Source organism: Somniosus microcephalus, chromosome 3 (assembly GCF_052327205.1).
Source record: "Somniosus microcephalus isolate GS21.2 chromosome 3, FLI_Smic_1.0, whole genome shotgun sequence".
Taxonomy (NCBI): Eukaryota; Metazoa; Chordata; class Chondrichthyes; order Squaliformes; family Somniosidae; genus Somniosus; species Somniosus microcephalus.
Genome location: NC_140989.1, coordinates 201,227,188 through 201,253,159, shown reverse-complemented (window position 1 = coordinate 201,253,159; position 25,972 = coordinate 201,227,188). Strand labels below are relative to the sequence as shown.

Below are 25,972 nucleotides of genomic sequence, written 5' to 3'. Positions count from 1 at the left end.
TGGGACACTCTAATCCCTCTCTCACACTCCTGTATCTGGGACACTCTCACCCCTCTCTCACACTCCTGTATCTGGGACACTCTAACCCCTCTCTCACACTCCTGTATCTGGGACACTTTAACCCCTCTCTCACACTCCTCTATCTGGGACACTCTGACCCCTCTCTCACACTCCTGTATCTGGGACACAATAACCCCTCTCTCACACTCCTGTATCTGGGACACAATAACCCCTCTCTCACACTCCTGTATCTGGAACACTCTAACCCCTCTCTCACACTCCTGTATCTGGGACACTCTAACCCCTCTCTCACACTCCTGTATCTGGGACACTCTAATCCCTCTCTCACACTCCTGTATCTGGGACACTCTATCCCCTCTCTCACACTCCTGTGTCTGGGACACTCTGTCCCCTCTCTCACACTCCTATATCTGGGACACTCTATCCCCTCTCTCACACTCCTGTATCTGGGACACTCTAACCCCTCTCTCACACTCCTGTATCTGGGACACTCTAACCCCTCTCTCACACTCCTGTATCTGGGACACTCTAACCCCTCTCTCACACTCCTGTATCTGGGACACTCTAACCTCTCTCTCACACTCCTGTATCTGGACACTCTAACCCTTCTCTCACACTCCTGTATCTGGGACACTCTAACCCCTCTCTCACACTCCTGTATCTGGGATACTCTAACCCCTCTCTCACACTCCTGTAGATGGGACACTCTAACCCCTCTCTCACACTCCTGTATCTGGGACACTCTAACCCCTCTCTCACACTCCTGTATCTGGGAAACTCTAACCCCTCTCTCACACTCCTGTATCTGGGACACCAACCCCTCTCTCACACTCCTGTATCTGGGACACTCTAACCCCTCTCTCAGACGCCTGTATCTGGGACACTCTAACCCCTCCCTCACACTCCTGCATCTGGGACACTCTAACCCTTCTCTCACACTCCTGTATCTGGGACACTCTAACCCCTCTCTCACACTCCTGTATCTGGGACACTCTAACCCCTCTCTCACACTCCTGTATCTGGGACACAATAACCCCTCTCTCACAATCCTGTATCTGGAAAAGTCTAATCCCTCTCTCACACTCCTGTATCTGGGACACTCTAACCCCTCTCTCTCCCTCCTGTATCTGGGACACTCTAACCCCTCTCTCACACTCCTGTATCTGGAACACTCTAATCCCTCTCTCACACTCCTGTATCTGGGACACTGTATCCCCTCTCTCACACTCCTGTATCTGGGACACTCTGTCCCCTCTCACACAGCCCTGTATCTGGGACACTCTAACCCCTCTCTCACACTCCTGTATCTGTGACACTCTAACCCTCTCTCACACTCCTGTATCTGGGACACTCTAATCCCTCTCTCACACTCCTGTATCTGGGACACTCTCACCCCTCTCTCACACTCCTGTATCTGGGACACTCTAACCCCTCTCTCACACTCCTGTATCTGGGACACTTTAACCCCTCTCTCACACTCCTCTATCTGGGACACTCTGACCCCTCTCTCACACTCCTGTATCTGGGACACAATAACCCCTCTCTCACACTCCTGTATCTGGGACACAATAACCCCTCTCTCACACTCCTGTATCTGGAACACTCTAACCCCTCTCTCACACTCCTGTATCTGGGACACTCTAACCCCTCTCTCACACTCCTGTATCTGGGACACTCTAATCCCTCTCTCACACTCCTGTATCTGGGACACTCTATCCCCTCTCTCACACTCCTGTGTCTGGGACACTCTGTCCCCTCTCTCACACTCCTATATCTGGGACACTCTATCCCCTCTCTCACACTCCTGTATCTGGGACACTCTAACCCCTCTCTCACACTCCTGTATCTGGGACACTCTAACCCCTCTCTCACACTCCTGTATCTGGGACACTCTAACCCCTCTCTCACACTCCTGTATCTGGGACACTCTAACCTCTCTCTCACACTCCTGTATCTGGACACTCTAACCCTTCTCTCACACTCCTGTATCTGGGACACTCTAACCCCTCTCTCACACTCCTGTATCTGGGATACTCTAACCCCTCTCTCACACTCCTGTAGATGGGACACTCTAACCCCTCTCTCACACTCCTGTATCTGGGACACTCTAACCCCTCTCTCACACTCCTGTATCTGGGACACTCTAAACCCTCTCTCACACTCCTGTATCTGGAACACTCTAACCCATCTCTCACACTCCTGTATCTGGGACACTCTATCCCCTCTCTCAAACTCCTCTATCTGGGACACTCTAACCCCTCTCTCACACTCCTGTATCTGGGACACTCTAACCCCTCTCTCACACTCCTGTATCTGGGAAACTCTAACCCCTCTCTCACTCTCCTGTATCTGGGACACTCTAAGCCCTCTCTCACACTCCTGTATCTGGGACACCAACCCCTCTCTCACACTCCTGTATCTGGGACACTCTAACCCCTCTCTCACACTCCTGTATCTGGGACACCAACCCCTCTCTCAGACGCCTGTATCTGGGACACTCTAACCCCTCCCTCACACTCCTGTATCTGGGACAATCTAACCCCTCTCTCACACTCATGTATCTGGGACACTGTAACCCCTCTCTCACACTCCTGTATCTGGTACACAATAACCCCTCTCTCACACTCCTGTATCTGGGACACTGTATCCCCTCTCTCACACTCCTGTATCTGGGACACTCTGACCCCTCTCTCACACTCCTGTATCTGGGACACTCTAACCCCTCTCTCACACTCCTCTATCTGGGACACTCTGACCCCTCTCTCACACTCCTATATCTGGGACACTCTAACCCCTCTCTCACACTCCTCTATCTGGGACACTCTGACCCCTCTCTCATACTCCTGTATCTGGGACACTCTAACCCCTCTCTCACACTCCTCTATCTGGGACACTCTGACCCCTCTCTCATACTCCTGTATCTGGGACACTCTAACCCCTCTCTCACACTCCTCTATCTGGGACACTCTGACCCCTCTCTCACACTCCTCTATCTGGGACACTCTAACCCCTCTCTCACACTCCTCTATCTGGGACACTCTGACCCCTCTCTCATACTCCTGTATCTGGGACACTCTAACCCCTCTCTCACACTCCTCTATCTGGGACACTCTGACCCCTCTCTCACACTCCTCTATCTGGGACACTCTAACCCCTCTCTCACTCTCCTGTATCTGGGACACTCTAATCCCTCTCTCACACTCCTGTATCTGGGACACTCTAATCCCTCTCTCACACTCCTGTATCTGGGACACTCTAACCCCTCTCTCACACTCCTGTATCTGGGACACTCTAACCCCTCTCTCACACTCCTGTATCTGGGACACTCTAACCCCTCTCTCACACTCCTGTATCTGGGACACTCTAACCCCTCTCTCACACTCCTGTATCTGGGACACTCTAACCCCTCTCTCACACTCCTCTATCTGGGACACTCTGACCCCTCTCTCACACTCCTGTATCTGGGACACAATAACCCCTCTCTCACACTCCTGTATCTGGGACACAATAACCCCTCTCTCACACTCCTGTATCTGGAACACTCTAACCCCTCTCTCACACTCCTGTATCTGGGACACTCTAACCCCTCTCTCACACTCCTGTATCTGGGACACTCTAATCCCTCTCTCACACTCCTGTATCTGGGACACTCTATCCCCTCTCTCACACTCCTGTGTCTGGGACACTCTGTCCCCTCTCTCACACTCCTATATCTGGGACACTCTATCCCCTCTCTCACACTCCTGTATCTGGGACACTCTAACCCCTCTCTCACACTCCTGTATCTGGGACACTCTAACCCCTCTCTCACACTCCTGTATCTGGGACACTCTAACCCCTCTCTCACACTCCTGTATCTGGGACACTCTAACCTCTCTCTCACACTCCTGTATCTGGACACTCTAACCCTTCTCTCACACTCCTGTATCTGGGACACTCTAACCCCTCTCTCACACTCCTGTATCTGGGATACTCTAACCCCTCTCTCACACTCCTGTAGATGGGACACTCTAACCCCTCTCTCACACTCCTGTATCTGGGACACTCAAACCCTCTCTCACACTCCTGTATCTGGGACACTCTAAACCCTCTCTCACACTCCTGTATCTGGAACACTCTAACCCATCTCTCACACTCCTGTATCTGGGACACTCTATCCCCTCTCTCAAACTCCTCTATCTGGGACACTCTAACCCCTCTCTCACACTCCTGTATCTGGGACACTCTAACCCCTCTCTCACACTCCTGTATCTGGGAAACTCTAACCCCTCTCTCACTCTCCTGTATCTGGGACACTCTAAGCCCTCTCTCACACTCCTGTATCTGGGACACCAACCCCTCTCTCACACTCCTGTATCTGGGACACTCTAACCCCTCTCTCACACTCCTGTATCTGGGACACCAACCCCTCTCTCAGACGCCTGTATCTGGGACACTCTAACCCCTCCCTCACACTCCTGTATCTGGGACAATCTAACCCCTCTCTCACACTCATGTATCTGGGACACTGTAACCCCTCTCTCACACTCCTGTATCTGGTACACAATAACCCCTCTCTCACACTCCTGTATCTGGGACACTGTATCCCCTCTCTCACACTCCTGTATCTGGGACACTCTGACCCCTCTCTCACACTCCTGTATCTGGGACACTCTAACCCCTCTCTCACACTCCTCTATCTGGGACACTCTGACCCCTCTCTCACACTCCTATATCTGGGACACTCTAACCCCTCTCTCACACTCCTCTATCTGGGACACTCTGACCCCTCTCTCATACTCCTGTATCTGGGACACTCTAACCCCTCTCTCACACTCCTCTATCTGGGACACTCTGACCCCTCTCTCATACTCCTGTATCTGGGACACTCTAACCCCTCTCTCACACTCCTCTATCTGGGACACTCTGACCCCTCTCTCACACTCCTCTATCTGGGACACTCTAACCCCTCTCTCACACTCCTCTATCTGGGACACTCTGACCCCTCTCTCATACTCCTGTATCTGGGACACTCTAACCCCTCTCTCACACTCCTCTATCTGGGACACTCTGACCCCTCTCTCACACTCCTCTATCTGGGACACTCTAACCCCTCTCTCACACTCCTGTATCTGGAACACTCTAACCCCTCTCTCACACTCCTGTATCTGGGACACTCTAACCCCTCTCTCACACTCCTTTATCTGGGACACTCTAATCCCTCTCTCACACTCCTGTATCTGGGGCACTCTATCCCCTCTCTCACACTCCTGTGTCTGGGACACTATGTCCCCTCACTCACACTCCTGTATCTGGGACACTCTATCCCCTCTCTCACACTCCTGTATCTGGGACACTCTAACCCCTCTCTCACACTCCTGTATCTGGGACACTCTAACCCCTCTCTCACACTCCTGTATCTGGGACACTCTAACCCCTCTCTCACACTCCTGTATCTGGGACACTCTAACCTCTCTCTCACACTCCTGTATCTGGACACTCTAACCCTTCTCTCACACTCCTATATCTGGGACACTCTAACCCCTCTCTCACACTCCTGTATCTGGGATACTCTAACCCCTCTCTCACACTCCTGTAGCTGGGACACTCTAACCCCTCTCTCACACTCCTGTATCTGGGATACTCTAACCCCTCTCTCACACTCCTGTATCTGGGACACTCTAAACCCTCTCTCACACTCCTGTATCTGGAACACTCTAACCCCTCTCTCACACTCCTGTATCTGGGACACTCTAACCCCTCTCTCACACTCCTGTATCTGGGACATTCTAACCCCTCTCTCACGCTCCTGTATCTGGGACACTCTTAAACCCCTCTCTCACACTCCTGTATCTGGGACACTCTAACCTGTATTGATTTCTTTGTGGATTCAATGACGAGACATTTATGAAAGAGAATGACTTTTTATCTCAAGTATGTTCAACTCAGTTAACAGCATTTACAGGAGACACCATCTTACAGATCCATCTAGAACGAAACTGAAACTAAACCAAACTGCTTGTCTCTCACATGACCTCTGCTGGTCAGGCATAAGTAATCAATCAGGCAACTATGCTGGTAAGACATGATAATCAAACAGGCAAATAACATCACTATTTGCTGATATCATTACATCTCCCTTTCTTAAAACAAAATTATTTTACTTTTAACTAACAACATGTTTTCCTTGTATTAATCTGCATTTTAACTGTAACACTTAATGAACTTACATTATCATTATCATGATCAAGGTTTTTTAACCTTGCTTTGTGTGTTCACATGAAATATGTAAATACAGTAGAACTTGAAGAAAGAATAAGATAACATTACTTCCTTCTATAACAATAGTCCTTAAATTTGCTCAATGAGTCTCTCAGGAGGGTTCACGTGTCTTGAGGATTTTCTGATTGATTGTCCTTGAATCTGAGTTGTTGCCTCAGATGATGGTTTCTCAGCTGTGTGATCAGGTTGTTCAACAGTATCAGTCTTCTGACTTGCTGTGGCTGGTCCCATGAGAAGATCTCGACGATTTCTTCTCAGAACAGCACCCTCATCTGTCTGAATGGTGTATGATCTTGGTTGAACTTCACTCAGGACAGTTCCCTTCTGAGTCCATATGTTTGTTTTGTCTTTGAACCTTACTTGGTCACCAGTGTGGAGTTCAGGTAGGTTTTGTGTTCCTCTGTCATAGTAGTACTTTTGCTTTTCTTTCTGTTGCTCTTTGAACTTCCTCACTTTCTCCCCCTCTTTTGTTTTCAGGAGGTTCTCTGGGATGGGTAGGTTTGACCTTAGCCGACGTCCCATCAGGAGTTGGGCTGGTGACATACCACACTCGAGCGGCATTGTGCGGTATACAAGCATGCTCTGGTAGAAGTCAGTTCCACTGTCTTTTGCCTTGTACATCAGTCTTTTCACTGTGTTTGCGGGCTCTCCTGGGCCAACAGCTCTGGACAACGTGTCTGCTGTATACATCAGCTTACCCGGTGTGTACGCAACATTCAGTTCATCATAGACTGTCTCTCCTTCGCTTTCCACAACGAGGACTCTCTTTACCAGGTTCAGTCTCTCACAGGCTTTTAAACCTAGTATGGCTTGCATATCCTTTGGCACCACGATTAATGCTAGCGTGTGCTCTCTGTCCTTGTGTGTTACTTTGACAATGCATCTTCCTTTCACTGGTATATCAGTACCTGAGTATCCTGTCACTTTCACTTTTATTCCATGTATCTTTGCTCTGGGTCTAATTTTCTTAAAATCAGTCTCTGATATCACATTAACTTGTGCTCCAGTATCCAATTTAAATGGAATGTGTATGTCATTCACTTTTAGTGTCAACATCCAGTCTCTTTCTTCTTTTTTGTTTTCAGACACAACATCTACATAGAACTCCTCTATCTCGCTTTCATCTACTGTATGGACCTTGCTTTGTTGCGCTTGGTTCTTACAGCAACGGGCATAATGGTTGTTTTTGTTGCAACTATTGCATGTTTTACCATATGCTGGACACTTTTTTGGTGTATGCTGTGTACCGCATCGACTACATGACTTTCGATTGTCCCTTTCATTTTCATTCGCTGGCCACGCCTCTTTTTTCACATTGGCGCTCTTTTTGTTAAACGGTTTGTGTCCGTTCATTCTCACTGCATCCACGTTGCAGCTATTGTCAGTGAACAGCTCCTTTGCCTGCGACTTCACAGTCTCTGTAGCCCTACACAGTGCTATGGCTTTTCCCAGGTCTAGATCTTGCTCTCTTAGCAGTCTTTCCCTTAGACCATTATCTGGAATACCACACACCAGTCTGTCTTTTATCAGCGAGTCTGTCAGTCCCCCAAATTCACACGATTTGCTTCTGTTTCTCAGTTCAGTCACATACTGATCAATAGTCTCACCCGTTAACTGTACACATGTGAAAAATCTGTGCCTCTCAAACGTCACGTTATGTTTAGGTATGTAGTAGGCCTCAAACTGTTCCATTATTTTATCTAGCTTCATATTGTCTCCATCAGCAGCGAATGTGAAGTTATTATACACCTCCAGCGCTTCATCACCCACGACATGTAAGAACAGTGACGATTTCAATTTATTACTTTTCTCGTCAGCTCCGATTGCCGCTAAATACAACCCCACACGTTGTTTGAATCTCCTCCAATTTTCAGCCACATTACCTGTCAACTCAAGCTTCGCCGGTGGGTGTAATCCTTCCATTTTTTCACTTCGTTAACTATTCTCCAATGGTAAGCAACGATGTTCTCTTTTGGCTTGCTAATCTGTGGACAGCTGACTTAACTTCAGATTTTTCCTCTTCATCTCTTTCAATCCCACTTCTGACACCATGTATTGATTTTGTTGTGGGTTCAATGACGAGACATTTATGAAAGAGAATGTCATTTAATCTAAAGCTTGTTCAACTCATTTAACAGCATTTGCAGAAGACATCATGCTAGTGATCCATCTAGAACGAAACTGAAACTAAACCAAACTGCTTGTCTCTCACATGACCTCTGCTGGTCAGGCATAAGTAATCAATCAGGCAACTATGCTGGTAAGACATGATAATCAAACAGGCAAATAACATCACTATTTGCTGATATCATTACATAACCTTCTCTCACACTCCTGTATCTGGGACACTCTAACCCCTCTCTCACACTCCTGTATCTGGGACACTCGAACCCCTCTCTCACACTCCTGTATCTGGGACACACTAACCCCTCTCTCACACTCCTGTATCTGGGACACTCTAAGGCCTCTCTCACACTCCTGTATCTGGGACACTCTAACCCCTCTCTCACACTCCTGTATCTGGGAGACTCTAACCCCTCTCTCACACTCCTGTATCTGGGACACACTAACCCCTCTCTCACACTCCTGTATCTGGGACACTCTAAACCCTCTCTCACACTCCTGCATCTGGGACACTCTAACCCCTCTCTCACACCCCTGTATCTGGGACACTCTAACCCCTCTCTCACACTCCTCTATCTGGGACACTCTAACCCCTCTCTCACACTCCTGTATCTGGGACACAATAACCCCTCTCTCACACTCCTGTATCTGGAACACTCTAATCCCTCTCTCACACTCCTGTATCTGGGACACTCTAACCACTCTCACTCCCTCCTGTATCTGGGACACTCTAACACCTCTCTCACACTCCTGTATCTGGAATACTCTAATCCCTCTCTCACACTCCTGTATCTGGGACACTCTAATTCCTCTCTCACGCTCCTGTATCTGGGAAACTCTAACTCCTCTCTCACACTCCTGTATCTGGGAAACTCTAACCCCTCTCTCACAATTCTGTATCTGGGACACACTAACCCCTCTCTCACACTCCTGTATCTGGGACACTAACCCCTCTCTCATACTCCTGTATCTGGGACACTCTAACCCCTCTCTCACACGCCTGTATCTGGGACACTCGAACCCCTCCCTCACACTCCTGTATCTGGGACACTCTTACCCCTCTCTCACACTCCTGTATCTGGGACACTCTAACCCGTCCCTCACACTCCTGTAACTGGGACACTCTAACCCCTCTCACACTCCTGTATCTGGGACAATCTAACCCCTCTCTCACACTCATGTATCTGGGACACTCTAACCCCTCTCTCACACTCCTGTATCTGGGATACTCTAACCCGTCTCTCACACTCCTGTATCTGGGACACTCTAACCCCTCTCTCACACTCCAGTATCTGGGACACTTTAAACCATCTCTCACCCCTCTCTCACACTCCTGTATCTGGGACACGCTAACCCCTCTCTCACACTTCTATATCTGGGACACACTAACCCCTCTCTCACACTGCTGTATCTAGTACACTCTAACCCCTCTCTCACACTCCTGCATCTGGGACACTCTAACCCCTCTCTCACACTCCTGTGTCTGGAACACTCGAATCCCTCTCTCACACTCCTGTATCTGGGACACTCTAACCACTCTCACTCCCTCCTGTATCTGGGACACTCTAACACCTCTCTCACACTCCTGTATCTGGAATACTCTAATCCCTCTCTCACACTCCTGTATCTGGGACACTCTAATTCCTCTCTCACGCTCCTGTATCTGGGAAACTCTAACTCCTCTCTCACACTCCTGTATCTGGGAAACTCTAACCCCTCTCTCACAATTCTGTATCTGGGACACACTAACCCCTCTCTCACACTCCTGTATCTGGGACACTAACCCCTCTCTCATACTCCTGTATCTGGGACACTCTAACCCCTCTCTCACACGCCTGTATCTGGGACACTCGAACCCCTCCCTCACACTCCTGTATCTGGGACACTCTTACCCCTCTCTCACACTCCTGTATCTGGGACACTCTAACCCGTCCCTCACACTCCTGTAACTGGGACACTCTAACCCCTCTCACACTCCTGTATCTGGGACAATCTAACCCCTCTCTCACACTCATGTATCTGGGACACTCTAACCCCTCTCTCACACTCCTGTATCTGGGATACTCTAACCCGTCTCTCACACTCCTGTATCTGGGACACTCTAACCCCTCTCTCACACTCCAGTATCTGGGACACTTTAAACCATCTCTCACACTCCTGTATCGGGGACACTCTAACCCCTCTCTCACACTCCTGTATCTGGGACACGCTAACCCCTCTCTCACACTTCTATATCTGGGACACACTAACCCCTCTCTCACACTGCTGTATCTAGTACACTCTAACCCCTCTCTCACACTCCTGCATCTGGGACACTCTAACCCCTCTCTCACACTCCTGTGTCTGGAACACTCGAATCCCTCTCTCACACTCCTGTATCTGGGACACTCTAACCCCTCTCACTCCCACCTGTATCTGGGACACTCTAACACCTCTCTCACACTCCTGTATCTGGAACACTCTAATCCCTCTCTCACACTCCTGTATCTGGGACACTGTATCCCCTCTCTCACGCGCCTGTATCTGGGAAACACTAACCCCTCTCTCACACTCCTGTATCTGGGACACTCTAACCCCTCTCTCACACTCCTGTATCTGGGTCACACTAACCCCTCTCTCACACTCCTGTATCTGGAACACTAACCCCTCTCTCATACTCCTGTATCTGGGACACTCTAACCCCTGTCTCACACTCCTGTATCTGGGACACTCTAAGCCCTCTCTCACACGCCTGTATCTGGGACACTAACCCCTCTCTCATACTCCTGTATCTGGGACACTCTAACCCCTGTCTCACACTCCTGTCTCTGGGACACTCTAACCCCTCTCTCACACTCCTGTATCTGGGACACTCTAACCCCTCTCTCACACCACTGTATCTGGGACACTCTAACCCCTCTCTCACTCTCCTGTATCTGGGACACTCTAACCCCTCTCTCACACTCCTGTATCTGGGACACTCTAACCTCTCTCTCACACTCCTGTATCTGGGACACTCTAAACCCCTCTCTCACACTCCTGTATCTGGGACACTCTAACACTCTCTCACACTCCTGTATCTGGGACACTCTAACCCCTCTCTGACACTCCTGTATCTGGGACACTCTAACCCCTCTCTCACACTCCTGTATCTGGGACACTCTAACCCCTCTCTCAGACTCCTGTATCTGGGACACTCTAAACCCTCTCTCACACTCCTTTATCTGGGACACTCTAACCCCTCTCTCACACTCCTGTATCTGGGATACTCTAACCCGTCTCTCACACTCCTGTATCTGGGACACTCTAAACCATCTCTCATACTCCTGTATCTGGGACACTCCAATCTTCTCTCACACTCCTGTATCTGAGAGACTCTAACCCCTCTCTCACACTCCTGTATTTGGGACACTCTAACCCCTCTCTCACACTCCTGTATCTGGGACACTCTAACCCCTCTCTCACACTCTTTTATCTGGGACACTCTAACCCCTCTCTCACACTCCTGTATCTGGGACACTGTATCCCCTCTCTCACACTCCTGTATCTGGGACACTCTGTCCCCTCTCACACACCCCTGTATCTGGGACACAATAACCCCTCTCTCACACTCCTGTATCTGGGACACTCTAATCCCTCTCTCACACTCCTGTATCTGGGACACTCTAACCCCTCTCTCACAGTCCTGTATCTGGGACATTCTAACCCCTCTCTCACACTCCTGTATCTGGGACACTCTAACCTCTCTCTCACACTCCTGTATCTGGGACACTCTAACCCCTCTCTCACACTCCTGTATCTGGGACACTCTGACCCCTCTCTCACACTCCTGTATCTGGGACACTCTAACCCCTCTCTCACACGGCTGTATCTGGGACACTCTAACCCCTCCCTCACACTCCTGCATCTGGGACACTCTAACCCCTCTCTCACACACCTGTATCTGGGACACTCTAACCCCTCTCTCACACCACTGTATCTGGGACACTCTAACCCCTCTCTCACTCTCCTGTATCTGGGACACTCTAACCCCTCTCTCACACTCCTGTATCTGGGACACTCTAACCTCTCTCTCACACTCCTGTATCTGGGACACTCTAATCCCTCTCTCACACTCCTGTATCTGGAACACTCTAACCCCTCTCTCACACTCCTGTATCTGGGACACTCTAACCCATCTCTCACACTCCTGTATCTGGGACACTCTAACCCCTCTCTCACACTCCTGTATCTGGGACACTCTAAACCCCTCTCTCACACTCCTGTGTCTGGGACACTCTAACATTCTCTCACACTCCTGTATCTGGGACACTCTAACCCCTCTCTGACACTCCTGTATCTGGGACACTCTAACCCCTCTCTCACACTCCTGTATCTGGGACACTCTAACTCCTCTCTCACACCACTGTATCTGGGACACTCTAAACCCTCTCTCACTCTCCTGTATCTGGGACACTCTAACCCCTCTCTCACACATCCTGTATCTGGGATACTCTAACCTCTCTCTCACACTCCTGTATCTGGGACACTCTAATCCCTCTCTCACACTCCTGTATCTGGAACACTCTAACCCCTCTCTCACACTCCTGTATCTGGGACACTCTAACCCCTCTCTCACACTCCTGTATCTGGGACACAATAACCCCTCTCTCACACTCCTGTATCTGGAACACTCTAATCCCTCTCTCACACTCCTGTATCTGGGACACCCTAACCCCTCTCTCACACTCCTGTATCTGGGACACAATAACCCGTCTCTCACACTCCTGTATCTGGAACACTCTAAACCCTCTCTCACACTCCTGTATCTGGGACACTCTAATCCCTCTCTCACACTCCTGTATCTGGGACACCCTAACCCCTCTCTCACACTCCTGTATCTGGGACACAATAACCCGTCTCTCACACTCCTGTATCTGGAACACTCTAAACCCTCTCTCACACTCCTGTATCTGGGACACTCTAACCTCTCTCTCACACTCCTGTATCTGGGACACTCTAAACCCCTCTCTCACACTCCTGTATCTGGGACACTCTAACACTCTCTCACACTCCTGTATCTGGGACACTCTAACCCCTCTCTGACACTCCTGTATCTGGGACACTCTAACCCCTCTCTCACACTCCTGTATCTGGGACACTCTAACCCCTCTCTCAGACTCCTGTATCTGGGACACTCGAAACCCTCTCTCACACTCCTTTATCTGGGACACTCTAACCCCTCTCTCACACTCCTGTATCTGGGACACTCTAACCCGTCTCTCACACTCCTGTATCTGGGACACTCTAAACCATCTCTCATACTCCTGTATCTGGGACACTCCAATCTTCTCTCACACTCCTGTATCTGAGAGACTCTAACCCCTCTCTCACACTCCTGTATTTGGGACACTCTAACCCCTCTCTCACACTCCTGTATCTGGGACACTCTAACCCCTCTCTCACACTCTTTTATCTGGGACACTCTAACCCCTCTCTCACACTCCTGTATCTGGGACACTGTATCCCCTCTCTCACACTCCTGTATCTGGGACACTCTGTCCCCTCTCACACACCCCTGTATCTGGGACACAATAACCCCTCTCTCACACTCCTGTATCTGGGACACTCTAATCCTTCTCTCACACTCCTGTATCTGGGACACTCTAACCCCTCTCTCACAGTCCTGTATCTGGGACACTCTAACCCCTCTCTCACACTCCTGTATCTGGGACACTCTAACCTCTCTCTCACACTCCTGTATCTGGGACACTCTAACCCCTCTCTCACACTCCTGTATCTGGGACACTCTGACCCCTCTCTCACACTCCTGTATCTGGGACACTCTAACCCCTCTCTCACACGGCTGTATCTGGGACACTCTAACCCCTCCCTCACACTCCTGTATCTGGGACACTCTAACCCCTCTCTCACACACCTGTATCTGGGACACTCTAACCCCTCTCTCACACCACTGTATCTGGGACACTCTAACCCCTCTCTCACTCTCCTGTATCTGGGACACTCTAACCCCTCTCTCACACTCCTGTATCTGGGACACTCTAACCTCTCTCTCACACTCCTGTATCTGGGACACTCTAATCCCTCTCTCACACTCCTGTATCTGGAACACTCTAACCCCTCTCTCACACTCCTGTATCTGGGACACTCTAACCCATCTCTCACACTCCTGTATCTGGGACACTCTAACCCCTCTCTCACACTCCTGTATCTGGGACACTCTAAACCCCTCTCTCACACTCCTGTGTCTGGGACACTCTAACATTCTCTCACACTCCTGTATCTGGGACACTCTAACCCCTCTCTGACACTCCTGTATCTGGGACACTCTAACCCCTCTCTCACACTCCTGTATCTGGGACACTCTAAGCCCTCTCTCACACCACTGTATCTGGGACACTCTAAACCCTCTCTCACTCTCCTGTATCTGGGACACTCTAACCCCTCTCTCACACTCCTGTATCTGGGACACTCTAACCTCTCTCTCACACTCCTGTATCTGGGACACTCTAATCCCTCTCTCACACTCCTGTATCTGGAACACTCTAACCCCTCTCTCACACTCCTGTATCTGGGACACTCTAACCCCTCTCTCACACTCCTGTATCTGGGACACAATAACCCCTCTCTCACACTCCTGTATCTGGAACACTCTAATCCCTCTCTCACACTCCTGTATCTGGGACACCCTAACCCCTCTCTCACACTCCTGTATCTGGGACACAATAACCCGTCTCTCACACTCCTGTATCTGGAACACTCTAAACCCTCTCTCACACTCCTGTATCTGGGACACTCTAATCCCTCTCTCACACTCCTGTATCTGGGACACCCTAACCCCTCTCTCACACTCCTGTATCTGGGACACAATAACCCGTCTCTCACACTCCTGTATCTGGAACACTCTAAACCCTCTCTCACACTCCTGTATCTGGGACACTCTAACCTCTCTCTCACACTCCTTTATCTGGGACACTCTAACCCCTCTCTCACACTCCTGTATCTGGGACACTCTAACCCCTCTCTCACACTCCTGTATCTGGGACACTCTAATCTTCTCTCACACTCCTGTATCTGAGAGACTCTAACCCCTCTCTCGCACTCCTGTATTTGGGACACTCTAACCCCTCTCTCACACTCCTGTATCTGGGACACTCTAACCCCTCTCTCACACTCTTTTATCTAGGACACTCTAACCACTCTCTCACACTCCTGTATCTGGGACACTGTATCCCCTCTCTCACACTCCTGTATCTGGGACACAATAACCCATCTCTCACACTCCTGTATCTGGGACACTCTAATCCCTCTCTCACACTCCTGTATCTGGGACACTCTAACCCCTCTCTCACACTCCTGTATCTGGGACACTCTAACCCCTCTCTCACACTCCTGCATCTGGGACACTCTAACCCCTCTCTCACACTCCTGTATCTGGGACACTCTAACCCCTCTCTCACACTCCTGTATCTGGGACACTCTAATCTTCTCTCACACTCCTGTATCTGAGAGACTCTAACCCCTCTCTCACACTCCTGTATCTGGGGCACTCTAACCCCTCTCTCACACTCCTGTATCTGGGACACTCTAACCTCTCTCTCACACTCCTGTATCTGGGACACTCTAACCCCTCTCTCACACTCCTGTATCTGGGCACTCTGACCCCTCTCTCACACTCCTGTATCTGGAACACTCTAACCCCTCTCTCACACTCCTGTATCTGGGACACTCTGACCCCTCTCTCACACTCCTGTATCTGGGACACTCTTACCCCTCTCTCACACTCCTGTATCTGGAACACTCTAACCCCTCTCTCACACTCCTGTATCTGGGACACTCTAACCCCTTTCTCACACTCCTGTATCTGGGACACTCTAACCCCTCTCTCACACTCCTGTATCTGGGACACTCTAACCCCTCTCTCACACTCCTGTATCTGGGACACTCTAAACCCTCTCTCACACTCCTGTATCTGGAACACTCTAACCCCTCTCTCACACTCCTGTATCTGGGACATTCTAATCCATCTCTCACACTCCTGTATCTGGGACACTCTAACCCCTCTCTCACACCCCTGTATCTGGGACACTCTAACCCCTCTCTCACGCTCCTGTATCTGGGACACTCTAAACCCCTCTCTCGCACTCCTGTATCTGGGACACTCTATCCTGTATTGATTTCTTTGTGGGTTCAATGACGAGACATTTATGAAAGTGAATGACTTTTTATCTAATGTATGTTCAACTCAGTTAACAGCATTTACAGGAGACACCATCTTACAGATCCATCTGGAACGAAACTGAAACTAAACCAAACTGCTTGTCTCTCACATGACCTCTGCTGGTCAGGCATAAGTAATCAATCAGGCAACTATGCTGGTAAGACATGATAATCAAACAGGCAAATAACATCTCTATTTGCTGATATCATTACATCTCCCTTTCTTGAAACAAAAGTATCTTACTTTTAACTAAGAACATGTTTTCCTTGTATTAATCTGCATTTTAACTGTAACACTTAATGAACTTACATTATCATTATCATGATCAAGGTTTTTTAACCTTGCTTTGTGTGTTCACATGAAATATGTAAATACACTAGAACTTGAAGAAAGAATAAGATAACATTACTTCCTTCTATAACAATAGTCCTTAAATTTGTTCAATGAGTCTCTCAGGAGGCTTCACGTGTCTTGAGGATTTTCTGATTGATTGTCCTTGAATCTGAGTTGTTGCCTCAGATGATGGTTTCTCAGCTGTGTGATCAGGTTGTTCAACAGTATCAGTCTTCTGACTTGCTGTGGCTGGTCCCATGAGAGGATCTCGATGATTTCTTCTCAGAACAGCACCCTCATATGTCTGAATGGTGTATGATCTTGGTTGAACTTCACTCAGGACAGTTCGCTTCTGAGTCCATATGTTTGTTTTGTCTTTGAACCTTACTTGGTCACCAGTGTGGAGTTCAGGTAGGTTTTGTGTTCATCTGTCATAGTAGTACTTTTGCTTTTCTTTCTGTTGCTCTTTGAACTTCCTCACTTTCTCCCCCTCTTTTGTTTTCAGGAGGTTCTCTGGGATGGGTAGGTTTGACCTTAGCCGACGTCCCATCAGGAGTTGGGCTGGTGACATACCACACTCGAGCGGCATTGTGCGGTATACAAGCATGCTCTGGTAGAAGTCAGTTCCACTGTCTTTTGCCTTGTACATCAGTCTTTTCACTGTGTTTGCGGGCTCTCCTGGGCCAACAGCTCTGGACAACGTGTCTGCTGTATACATCAGCTTACCCGGTGTGTACGCAACATTCAGTTCATCATAGACTGTCTCTCCTTCGCTTTCCACAACGAGGACTCTCTTTACCAGGTTCAGTCTCTCACAGGCTTTTAAACCTAGTATGGCTTGCATATCCTTTGGCACCACGATTAATGCTAGCGTGTGCTCTCTGTCCTTGTGTGTTACTTTGACAATGCATCTTCCTTTCACTGGTATATCAGTACCTGAGTATCCTGTCACTTTCACTTTTATTCCATGTATCTTTGCTCTGGGTCTAATTTTCTTAAAATCAGTCTCTGATATCACATTAACTTGTGCTCCAGTATCCAATTTAAATGGAATGTGTATGTCATTCACTTTTAGTGTCAACATCCAGTCTCTTTCTTCTTTTTTGTTTTCAGACACAACATCTACATAGAACTCCTCTATCTCGCTTTCATCTACTGTATGGACCTTGCTTTGTTGCGCTTGGTTCTTACAGCAACGGGCATAATGGTTGTTTTTGTTGCAACTATTGCATGTTTTACCATATGCTGGACACTTTTTTGGTGTATGCTGTGTACCGCATCGACTACATGACTTTTGATTGTCCCTTTCATTTTCATTCGCTGGCCATGCCTCTATTTTCACATTGGCGCTCTTTATGTTAAATGGTTTGTGTCCGTTCATTCTCACTGCATCCACGTTGCAGCTATTGTCAGTGAACAGCTCCTTTGCCTGCGACTTCACAGTCTCTGCAGCCCTACACAGTGCTATGGCTTTTCCCAGGTCTAGATCTTGCTCTCTTAGCAGTCTTTCGCTTAGAACATTATCTGGAATACCACACACCAGTCTGTCTTTTATCAGCGAGTCTGTCAGTCCCTCAAATTCACACGATTTGCTTCTGTTTCTCAGTTCAGTCACATACTGATCAATAGTCTCACCCGTTTTCTGTACACATGTGAAAAATCTGTGCCTCTCAAACGTCACGTTACGTTTAGTTATGCAGTAGGCCTCAAACTGTTCCATTATTTTATCTAGCTTCATATTGTCTCCATCAGCAGCGAATGTGAAGTTATTATACACCTCCAGCGCTTCATCACCCACGACATGTAAGAACAGTGACGATTTCAATTTATTACTTTTCTCGTCAGCTCCGATTGCCGCTAAATACAATCCCACACGTTGTTTGAATCTCCTCCAATTTTCAGCCACATTACCTGTCAACTGAAGCTTCGCCGGTGGGTGTAATCCTTCCATTTTTTCACTTCGTTAGCTATTCTCCAATGGTAAGCAGCGATGTTCTCTTTTGGCTTGCTAATCTGTGAAGAGCTGATTTAACTTCAGATTTTTCCTCTTCATCTCTTTCAATCCCACTTCTGACACCATGTATTGATTTCGTTGTGGGTTCAATGACGAGACATTTATGAAAGAGAATGTCATTTAATCTAAAGCTTGTTCAACTCTTTTAACAGCATTTACAGGACACATCATGCTAGTGATCCATCTAGAACGAAACTGAAACTAAACCAAACTGCTTGTCTCTCACATGACCTCTGCTGGTCAGGCATAAGTAATCAATCAGGCAACTATGCTGGTAAGACATGATAATCAAACAGGCAAATAACATCACTATTTGCTGATATCATTACATAACCCTCTCTCACACTCCTGTATCTGGGACACTCTAACCCCTCTCTCACACTCCTGTATCTGGGACACTCTAACCCCTCTCTCACACTCCTGTATCTGGGACACTCCAACCCCTCTCTCACACTCCTGTATCTGGGACACTCTAACCCCTCTCTCACACTCCTGTATCTGGGACACTCTAATCTTCTCTCACACTCCTGTATCTGAGAGACTCTAACCCCTCTCTCGCACTCCTGTATTTGGGACACTCTAACCCCTCTCTCACACTCCTGTATCTGGGACACTCTAACCCCTCTCTCACACTCTTTTATCTAGGACACTCTAACCACTCTCTCACACTCCTGTATCTGGGACACTGTATCCCCTCTCTCACACTCCTGTATCTGGGACACAATAACCCATCTCTCACACTCCTGTATCTGGGACACTCTAATCCCTCTCTCACACTCCTGTATCTGGGACACTCTAACCCCTCTCTCACACTCCTGTATCTGGGACACTCTAACCCCTCTCTCACACTCCTGCATCTGGGACACTCTAACCCCTCTCTCACACTCCTGTATCTGGGACACTCTAACCCCTCTCTCACACTCCTGTATCTGGGACACTCTAATCTTCTCTCACACTCCTGTATCTGAGAGACTCTAACCCCTCTCTCACACTCCTGTATCTGGGGCACTCTAACCCCTCTCTCACACTCCTGTATCTGGGACACTCTAACCTCTCTCTCACACTCCTGTATCTGGGACACTCTAACCCCTCTCTCACACTCCTGTATCTGGGCACTCTGACCCCTCTCTCACACTCCTGTATCTGGAACACTCTAACCCCTCTCTCACACTCCTGTATCTGGGACACTCTGACCCCTCTCTCACACTCCTGTATCTGGGACACTCTTACCCCTCTCTCACACTCCTGTATCTGGAACACTCTAACCCCTCTCTCACACTCCTGTATCTGGGACACTCTAACCCCTTTCTCACACTCCTGTATCTGGGACACTCTAACCCCTCTCTCACACTCCTGTATCTGGGACACTCTAACCCCTCTCTCACACTCCTGTATCTGGGACACTCTAAACCCTCTCTCACACTCCTGTATCTGGAACACTCTAACCCCTCTCTCACACTCCTGTATCTGGGACATTCTAATCCATCTCTCACACTCCTGTATCTGGGACACTCTAACCCCTCTCTCACACCCCTGTATCTGGGACACTCTAACCCCTCTCTCACGCTCCTGTATCTGGGACACTCTAAACCCCTCTCTCGCACTCCTGTATCTGGGACACTCTATCCTGTATTGATTTCTTTGTGGGTTCAATGACGAGACATTTATGAAAGTGAATGACTTTTTATCTAATGTATGTTCAACTCAGTTAACAGCATTTACAGGAGACACCATCTTACAGATCCATCTGGAACGAAACTGAAACTAAACCAAACTGCTTGTCTCTCACATGACCTCTGCTGGTCAGGCATAAGTAATCAATCAGGCAACTATGCTGGTAAGACATGATAATCAAACAGGCAAATAACATCTCTATTTGCTGATATCATTACATCTCCCTTTCTTGAAACAAAAGTATCTTACTTTTAACTAAGAACATGTTTTCCTTGTATTAATCTGCATTTTAACTGTAACACTTAATGAACTTACATTATCATTATCATGATCAAGGTTTTTTAACCTTGCTTTGTGTGTTCACATGAAATATGTAAATACACTAGAACTTGAAGAAAGAATAAGATAACATTACTTCCTTCTATAACAATAGTCCTTAAATTTGTTCAATGAGTCTCTCAGGAGGCTTCACGTGTCTTGAGGATTTTCTGATTGATTGTCCTTGAATCTGAGTTGTTGCCTCAGATGATGGTTTCTCAGCTGTGTGATCAGGTTGTTCAACAGTATCAGTCTTCTGACTTGCTGTGGCTGGTCCCATGAGAGGATCTCGATGATTTCTTCTCAGAACAGCACCCTCATATGTCTGAATGGTGTATGATCTTGGTTGAACTTCACTCAGGACAGTTCGCTTCTGAGTCCATATGTTTGTTTTGTCTTTGAACCTTACTTGGTCACCAGTGTGGAGTTCAGGTAGGTTTTGTGTTCATCTGTCATAGTAGTACTTTTGCTTTTCTTTCTGTTGCTCTTTGAACTTCCTCACTTTCTCCCCCTCTTTTGTTTTCAGGAGGTTCTCTGGGATGGGTAGGTTTGACCTTAGCCGACGTCCCATCAGGAGTTGGGCTGGTGACATACCACACTCGAGCGGCATTGTGCGGTATACAAGCATGCTCTGGTAGAAGTCAGTTCCACTGTCTTTTGCCTTGTACATCAGTCTTTTCACTGTGTTTGCGGGCTCTCCTGGGCCAACAGCTCTGGACAACGTGTCTGCTGTATACATCAGCTTACCCGGTGTGTACGCAACATTCAGTTCATCATAGACTGTCTCTCCTTCGCTTTCCACAACGAGGACTCTCTTTACCAGGTTCAGTCTCTCACAGGCTTTTAAACCTAGTATGGCTTGCATATCCTTTGGCACCACGATTAATGCTAGCGTGTGCTCTCTGTCCTTGTGTGTTACTTTGACAATGCATCTTCCTTTCACTGGTATATCAGTACCTGAGTATCCTGTCACTTTCACTTTTATTCCATGTATCTTTGCTCTGGGTCTAATTTTCTTAAAATCAGTCTCTGATATCACATTAACTTGTGCTCCAGTATCCAATTTAAATGGAATGTGTATGTCATTCACTTTTAGTGTCAACATCCAGTCTCTTTCTTCTTTTTTGTTTTCAGACACAACATCTACATAGAACTCCTCTATCTCGCTTTCATCTACTGTATGGACCTTGCTTTGTTGCGCTTGGTTCTTACAGCAACGGGCATAATGGTTGTTTTTGTTGCAACTATTGCATGTTTTACCATATGCTGGACACTTTTTTGGTGTATGCTGTGTACCGCATCGACTACATGACTTTTGATTGTCCCTTTCATTTTCATTCGCTGGCCATGCCTCTATTTTCACATTGGCGCTCTTTATGTTAAATGGTTTGTGTCCGTTCATTCTCACTGCATCCACGTTGCAGCTATTGTCAGTGAACAGCTCCTTTGCCTGCGACTTCACAGTCTCTGCAGCCCTACACAGTGCTATGGCTTTTCCCAGGTCTAGATCTTGCTCTCTTAGCAGTCTTTCGCTTAGAACATTATCTGGAATACCACACACCAGTCTGTCTTTTATCAGCGAGTCTGTCAGTCCCTCAAATTCACACGATTTGCTTCTGTTTCTCAGTTCAGTCACATACTGATCAATAGTCTCACCCGTTTTCTGTACACATGTGAAAAATCTGTGCCTCTCAAACGTCACGTTACGTTTAGTTATGCAGTAGGCCTCAAACTGTTCCATTATTTTATCTAGCTTCATATTGTCTCCATCAGCAGCGAATGTGAAGTTATTATACACCTCCAGCGCTTCATCACCCACGACATGTAAGAACAGTGACGATTTCAATTTATTACTTTTCTCGTCAGCTCCGATTGCCGCTAAATACAATCCCACACGTTGTTTGAATCTCCTCCAATTTTCAGCCACATTACCTGTCAACTGAAGCTTCGCCGGTGGGTGTAATCCTTCCATTTTTTCACTTCGTTAGCTATTCTCCAATGGTAAGCAGCGATGTTCTCTTTTGGCTTGCTAATCTGTGAAGAGCTGATTTAACTTCAGATTTTTCCTCTTCATCTCTTTCAATCCCACTTCTGACACCATGTATTGATTTCGTTGTGGGTTCAATGACGAGACATTTATGAAAGAGAATGTCATTTAATCTAAAGCTTGTTCAACTCTTTTAACAGCATTTACAGGACACATCATGCTAGTGATCCATCTAGAACGAAACTGAAACTAAACCAAACTGCTTGTCTCTCACATGACCTCTGCTGGTCAGGCATAAGTAATCAATCAGGCAACTATGCTGGTAAGACATGATAATCAAACAGGCAAATAACATCACTATTTGCTGATATCATTACATAACCCTCTCTCACACTCCTGTATCTGGGACACTCTAACCCCTCTCTCACACTCCTGTATCTGGGACACTCTAACCCCTCTCTCACACTCCTGTATCTGGGACACTCCAACCCCTCTCTCACACTCCTGTATCTGGGACACACTAACCCCTCTCTCACACTCCTGTATGTGGGACACTCTAACCCCTCTCTCACACTCCTGTACCTGGGACACTCTAAACCCTCTCTCACACTCCTGTATCTGGAACACTCTCACCCCTCTGTCACACTCCTGTATCTGGGACACTCTAACCCATCTCTCACACTCCTGTATCTGGGACACACTAACCCCTCTGTCACACTCCTGTATCTGAGAGACTCTAACCCCTCTCTCACAATCCTGTATCTGGGACACTCTAACCCCTCTCTCACACTCCTGTATCTGGGACACACTAACCCCTCTCTCACACTCCTGTATCTGAGAGACTCTAACCCCTCTCTCACAATCCTGTATCTGGGACACTCTAACCCCTCTCTCACACTCCTGTATCTGGGGCACTCTATCCCCTCTCTCACACTCCTGTATCTGGGACACTCTAACCCCTCTCTCACACTCCTGTATCTGGGACACTCTAACCCCTCTCTCACACTCCTGTATCTGGGACACACTAACTAACCCCTCTCTCACACTCCTGTATCTGGGACACTCTAACCCCTCTCTCACACTCCTGTACCTGGGACACTCTAAACCCTCTCTCACACTCCTGTACCTGGGACACTCTATCCCCTCTCTCACACTCCTGTATCTGGGACACTCTAACCCCTCTCTCACACTCCTGTATCTGGGACACACTAACTAACCCCTCTCTCACACTCCTGTATCTGGGACACTCTAACCCCTCTCTCACACTCCTGTACCTGGGACACTCTAAACCCTCTCTCACACTCCTGTATCTGGAACACTCTCACCCCTCTCTCACACTCCTGTATCTGGGACACTCTAACCCATCTCTCACACTCCTGTATCTGGGACACTCTAACCCCTCTCTCACACTCCTGTATCTGGGATTCTCTATCCCCTCTCTCATGCTCCTGTATCTGGGACACTCTAAACCCCTCTCTCACACTCCTGTATCTGGGACACTCTAACCCTCTCTCACACTCCTGTATCTGGGACACTCCACCCCCTCTCTCACACTCCTCTATCTGGGACACTCTAACCCCTCTCTCACAATCCTGTATCTGAGAGACTCTAACCCCTGTCTCACACTCCTGTATTTGGGACACTCTAACCCCTCTCTCTCACTCCTGTATCTGGGAGACTCTAACCCCTCTCTCACACTCTTGTATCTGGGACACTCTAACCCCTCTCTCACACTCCTGTATCTAGGACATACTAACCACTCTGTCTCACTTCTGTGCCTTGATCTTGCTGGCATGTCTGATTATGTGAGGTCACCTCATTCTCCAATTTTGCCTTGTTCCTCTAGCCATGGATCCACCGCGGGACATGTCCTTTTCCAACATATCTGAAAGTTCGGTGACGGTCACTTGGAGCAGACCACAAGCTGTGTTCGACCACTACCAGATGTTGTACCATCCAGCGGAGAGCCGGAGGGGTAAGCAAGAGGTCTACATTCAAGAAAGACTTGCATTTATGTAGTGCCTTTCACCACCACAGGACGTCGTGAAGCACTTTACATCGAATGAAGTTCTTTTTGGAGTGTAGTCAGTTTTGCAAATTTGGCACCATGGCAGCCAATTTGTGCACAGTAAGCGCCCATAAGTAGCATAGCGATGATGAACAGATCATCGGATTTAGTGATGTTGATTTTTTTTTTTATTCATTGATGGGATGTGGGCGTCGCTGTCTAGGCCTGGATTTAGTGCCCATCCCTAATTGCCCTTGAGAAGATGGTGGTGAGCTGCCTTCTTGAACCGCTGCAGTCCATATGGTGTAGGTACACCCAGAATGCTGTTAGGAAGGGAGTTCCAGGATTTTGGCCCAGCGACAGTGAAGGAACGGTGATACAGGTGAACTGAAGTTGTTGTTGAACACATGGGAGTACGATATTGTTGCTATCACGGAGACATGATTGAGGGAGGGTCAGGACTGGCAGCTCAATATTCCGGGGTATAGAATCTTCAGGCGAGACAGAGGGGGGTGTAAAAGGGGAGGGGGTGTTGCAATATTAATTGAGGAGTCAATTACTGCTGTAAGGAGGGATGATATATTAGCGGGTTCCTCTAATGAGGCCATATGGGTAGAACTTAAAAACAAAAAGGGGGCAAGCACTTTGCTGGGAGTGTACTATAGGCCCCCAAACAGTCAGGGGGAGATAGAGGAACAGATATGTAGGCAAATTTCAGAAAAGTGCGAAAATAATAGGGTAATAATAGTGGGGGATTTCAACTTCCCCAATATAAATTGGGATAGTCAGAGTGTGAAAGGCTTAGAGGGTGCAGAATTCTTAAAGTGCATCCAGGAGAGCTTTTTGAGCCAACATGTAGAAAGTCCTACAAGAGAGGGGGCGGTACTGGACCTAATTCTGGGGAATGTAGCCGGGCAAGTGGTGGAAGTGTCATTGGAGAGCATTTTGGCGACAGTGACCATAATTCGGTGAGATTTAAGGTGGTCATGGAAAAAGACAAAGACGGCCCGGAAATAAGGGTTCTAAATTGGG

General features: G+C 48.0%; 1 protein-coding gene across 4 annotated transcripts in view; it reads left to right on the top strand.

Moving 5' to 3' along the window:
* tnr (tenascin R (restrictin, janusin)) overlaps positions 1-25,972 on the top strand; it is a 1,257,678-nt gene that overhangs the window by 616,460 nt on the left and 615,246 nt on the right. For all 4 annotated transcript variants that reach the window (XM_085982119.1, XM_085982118.1, XM_085982121.1 and 1 more), the window contains exon 12: positions 24,779-24,907. In XM_085982119.1, coding sequence (XP_085838245.1) covers positions 24,779-24,907 — 129 coding nt within the window. The remainder of the gene's footprint in view (positions 1-24,778; positions 24,908-25,972) is intronic.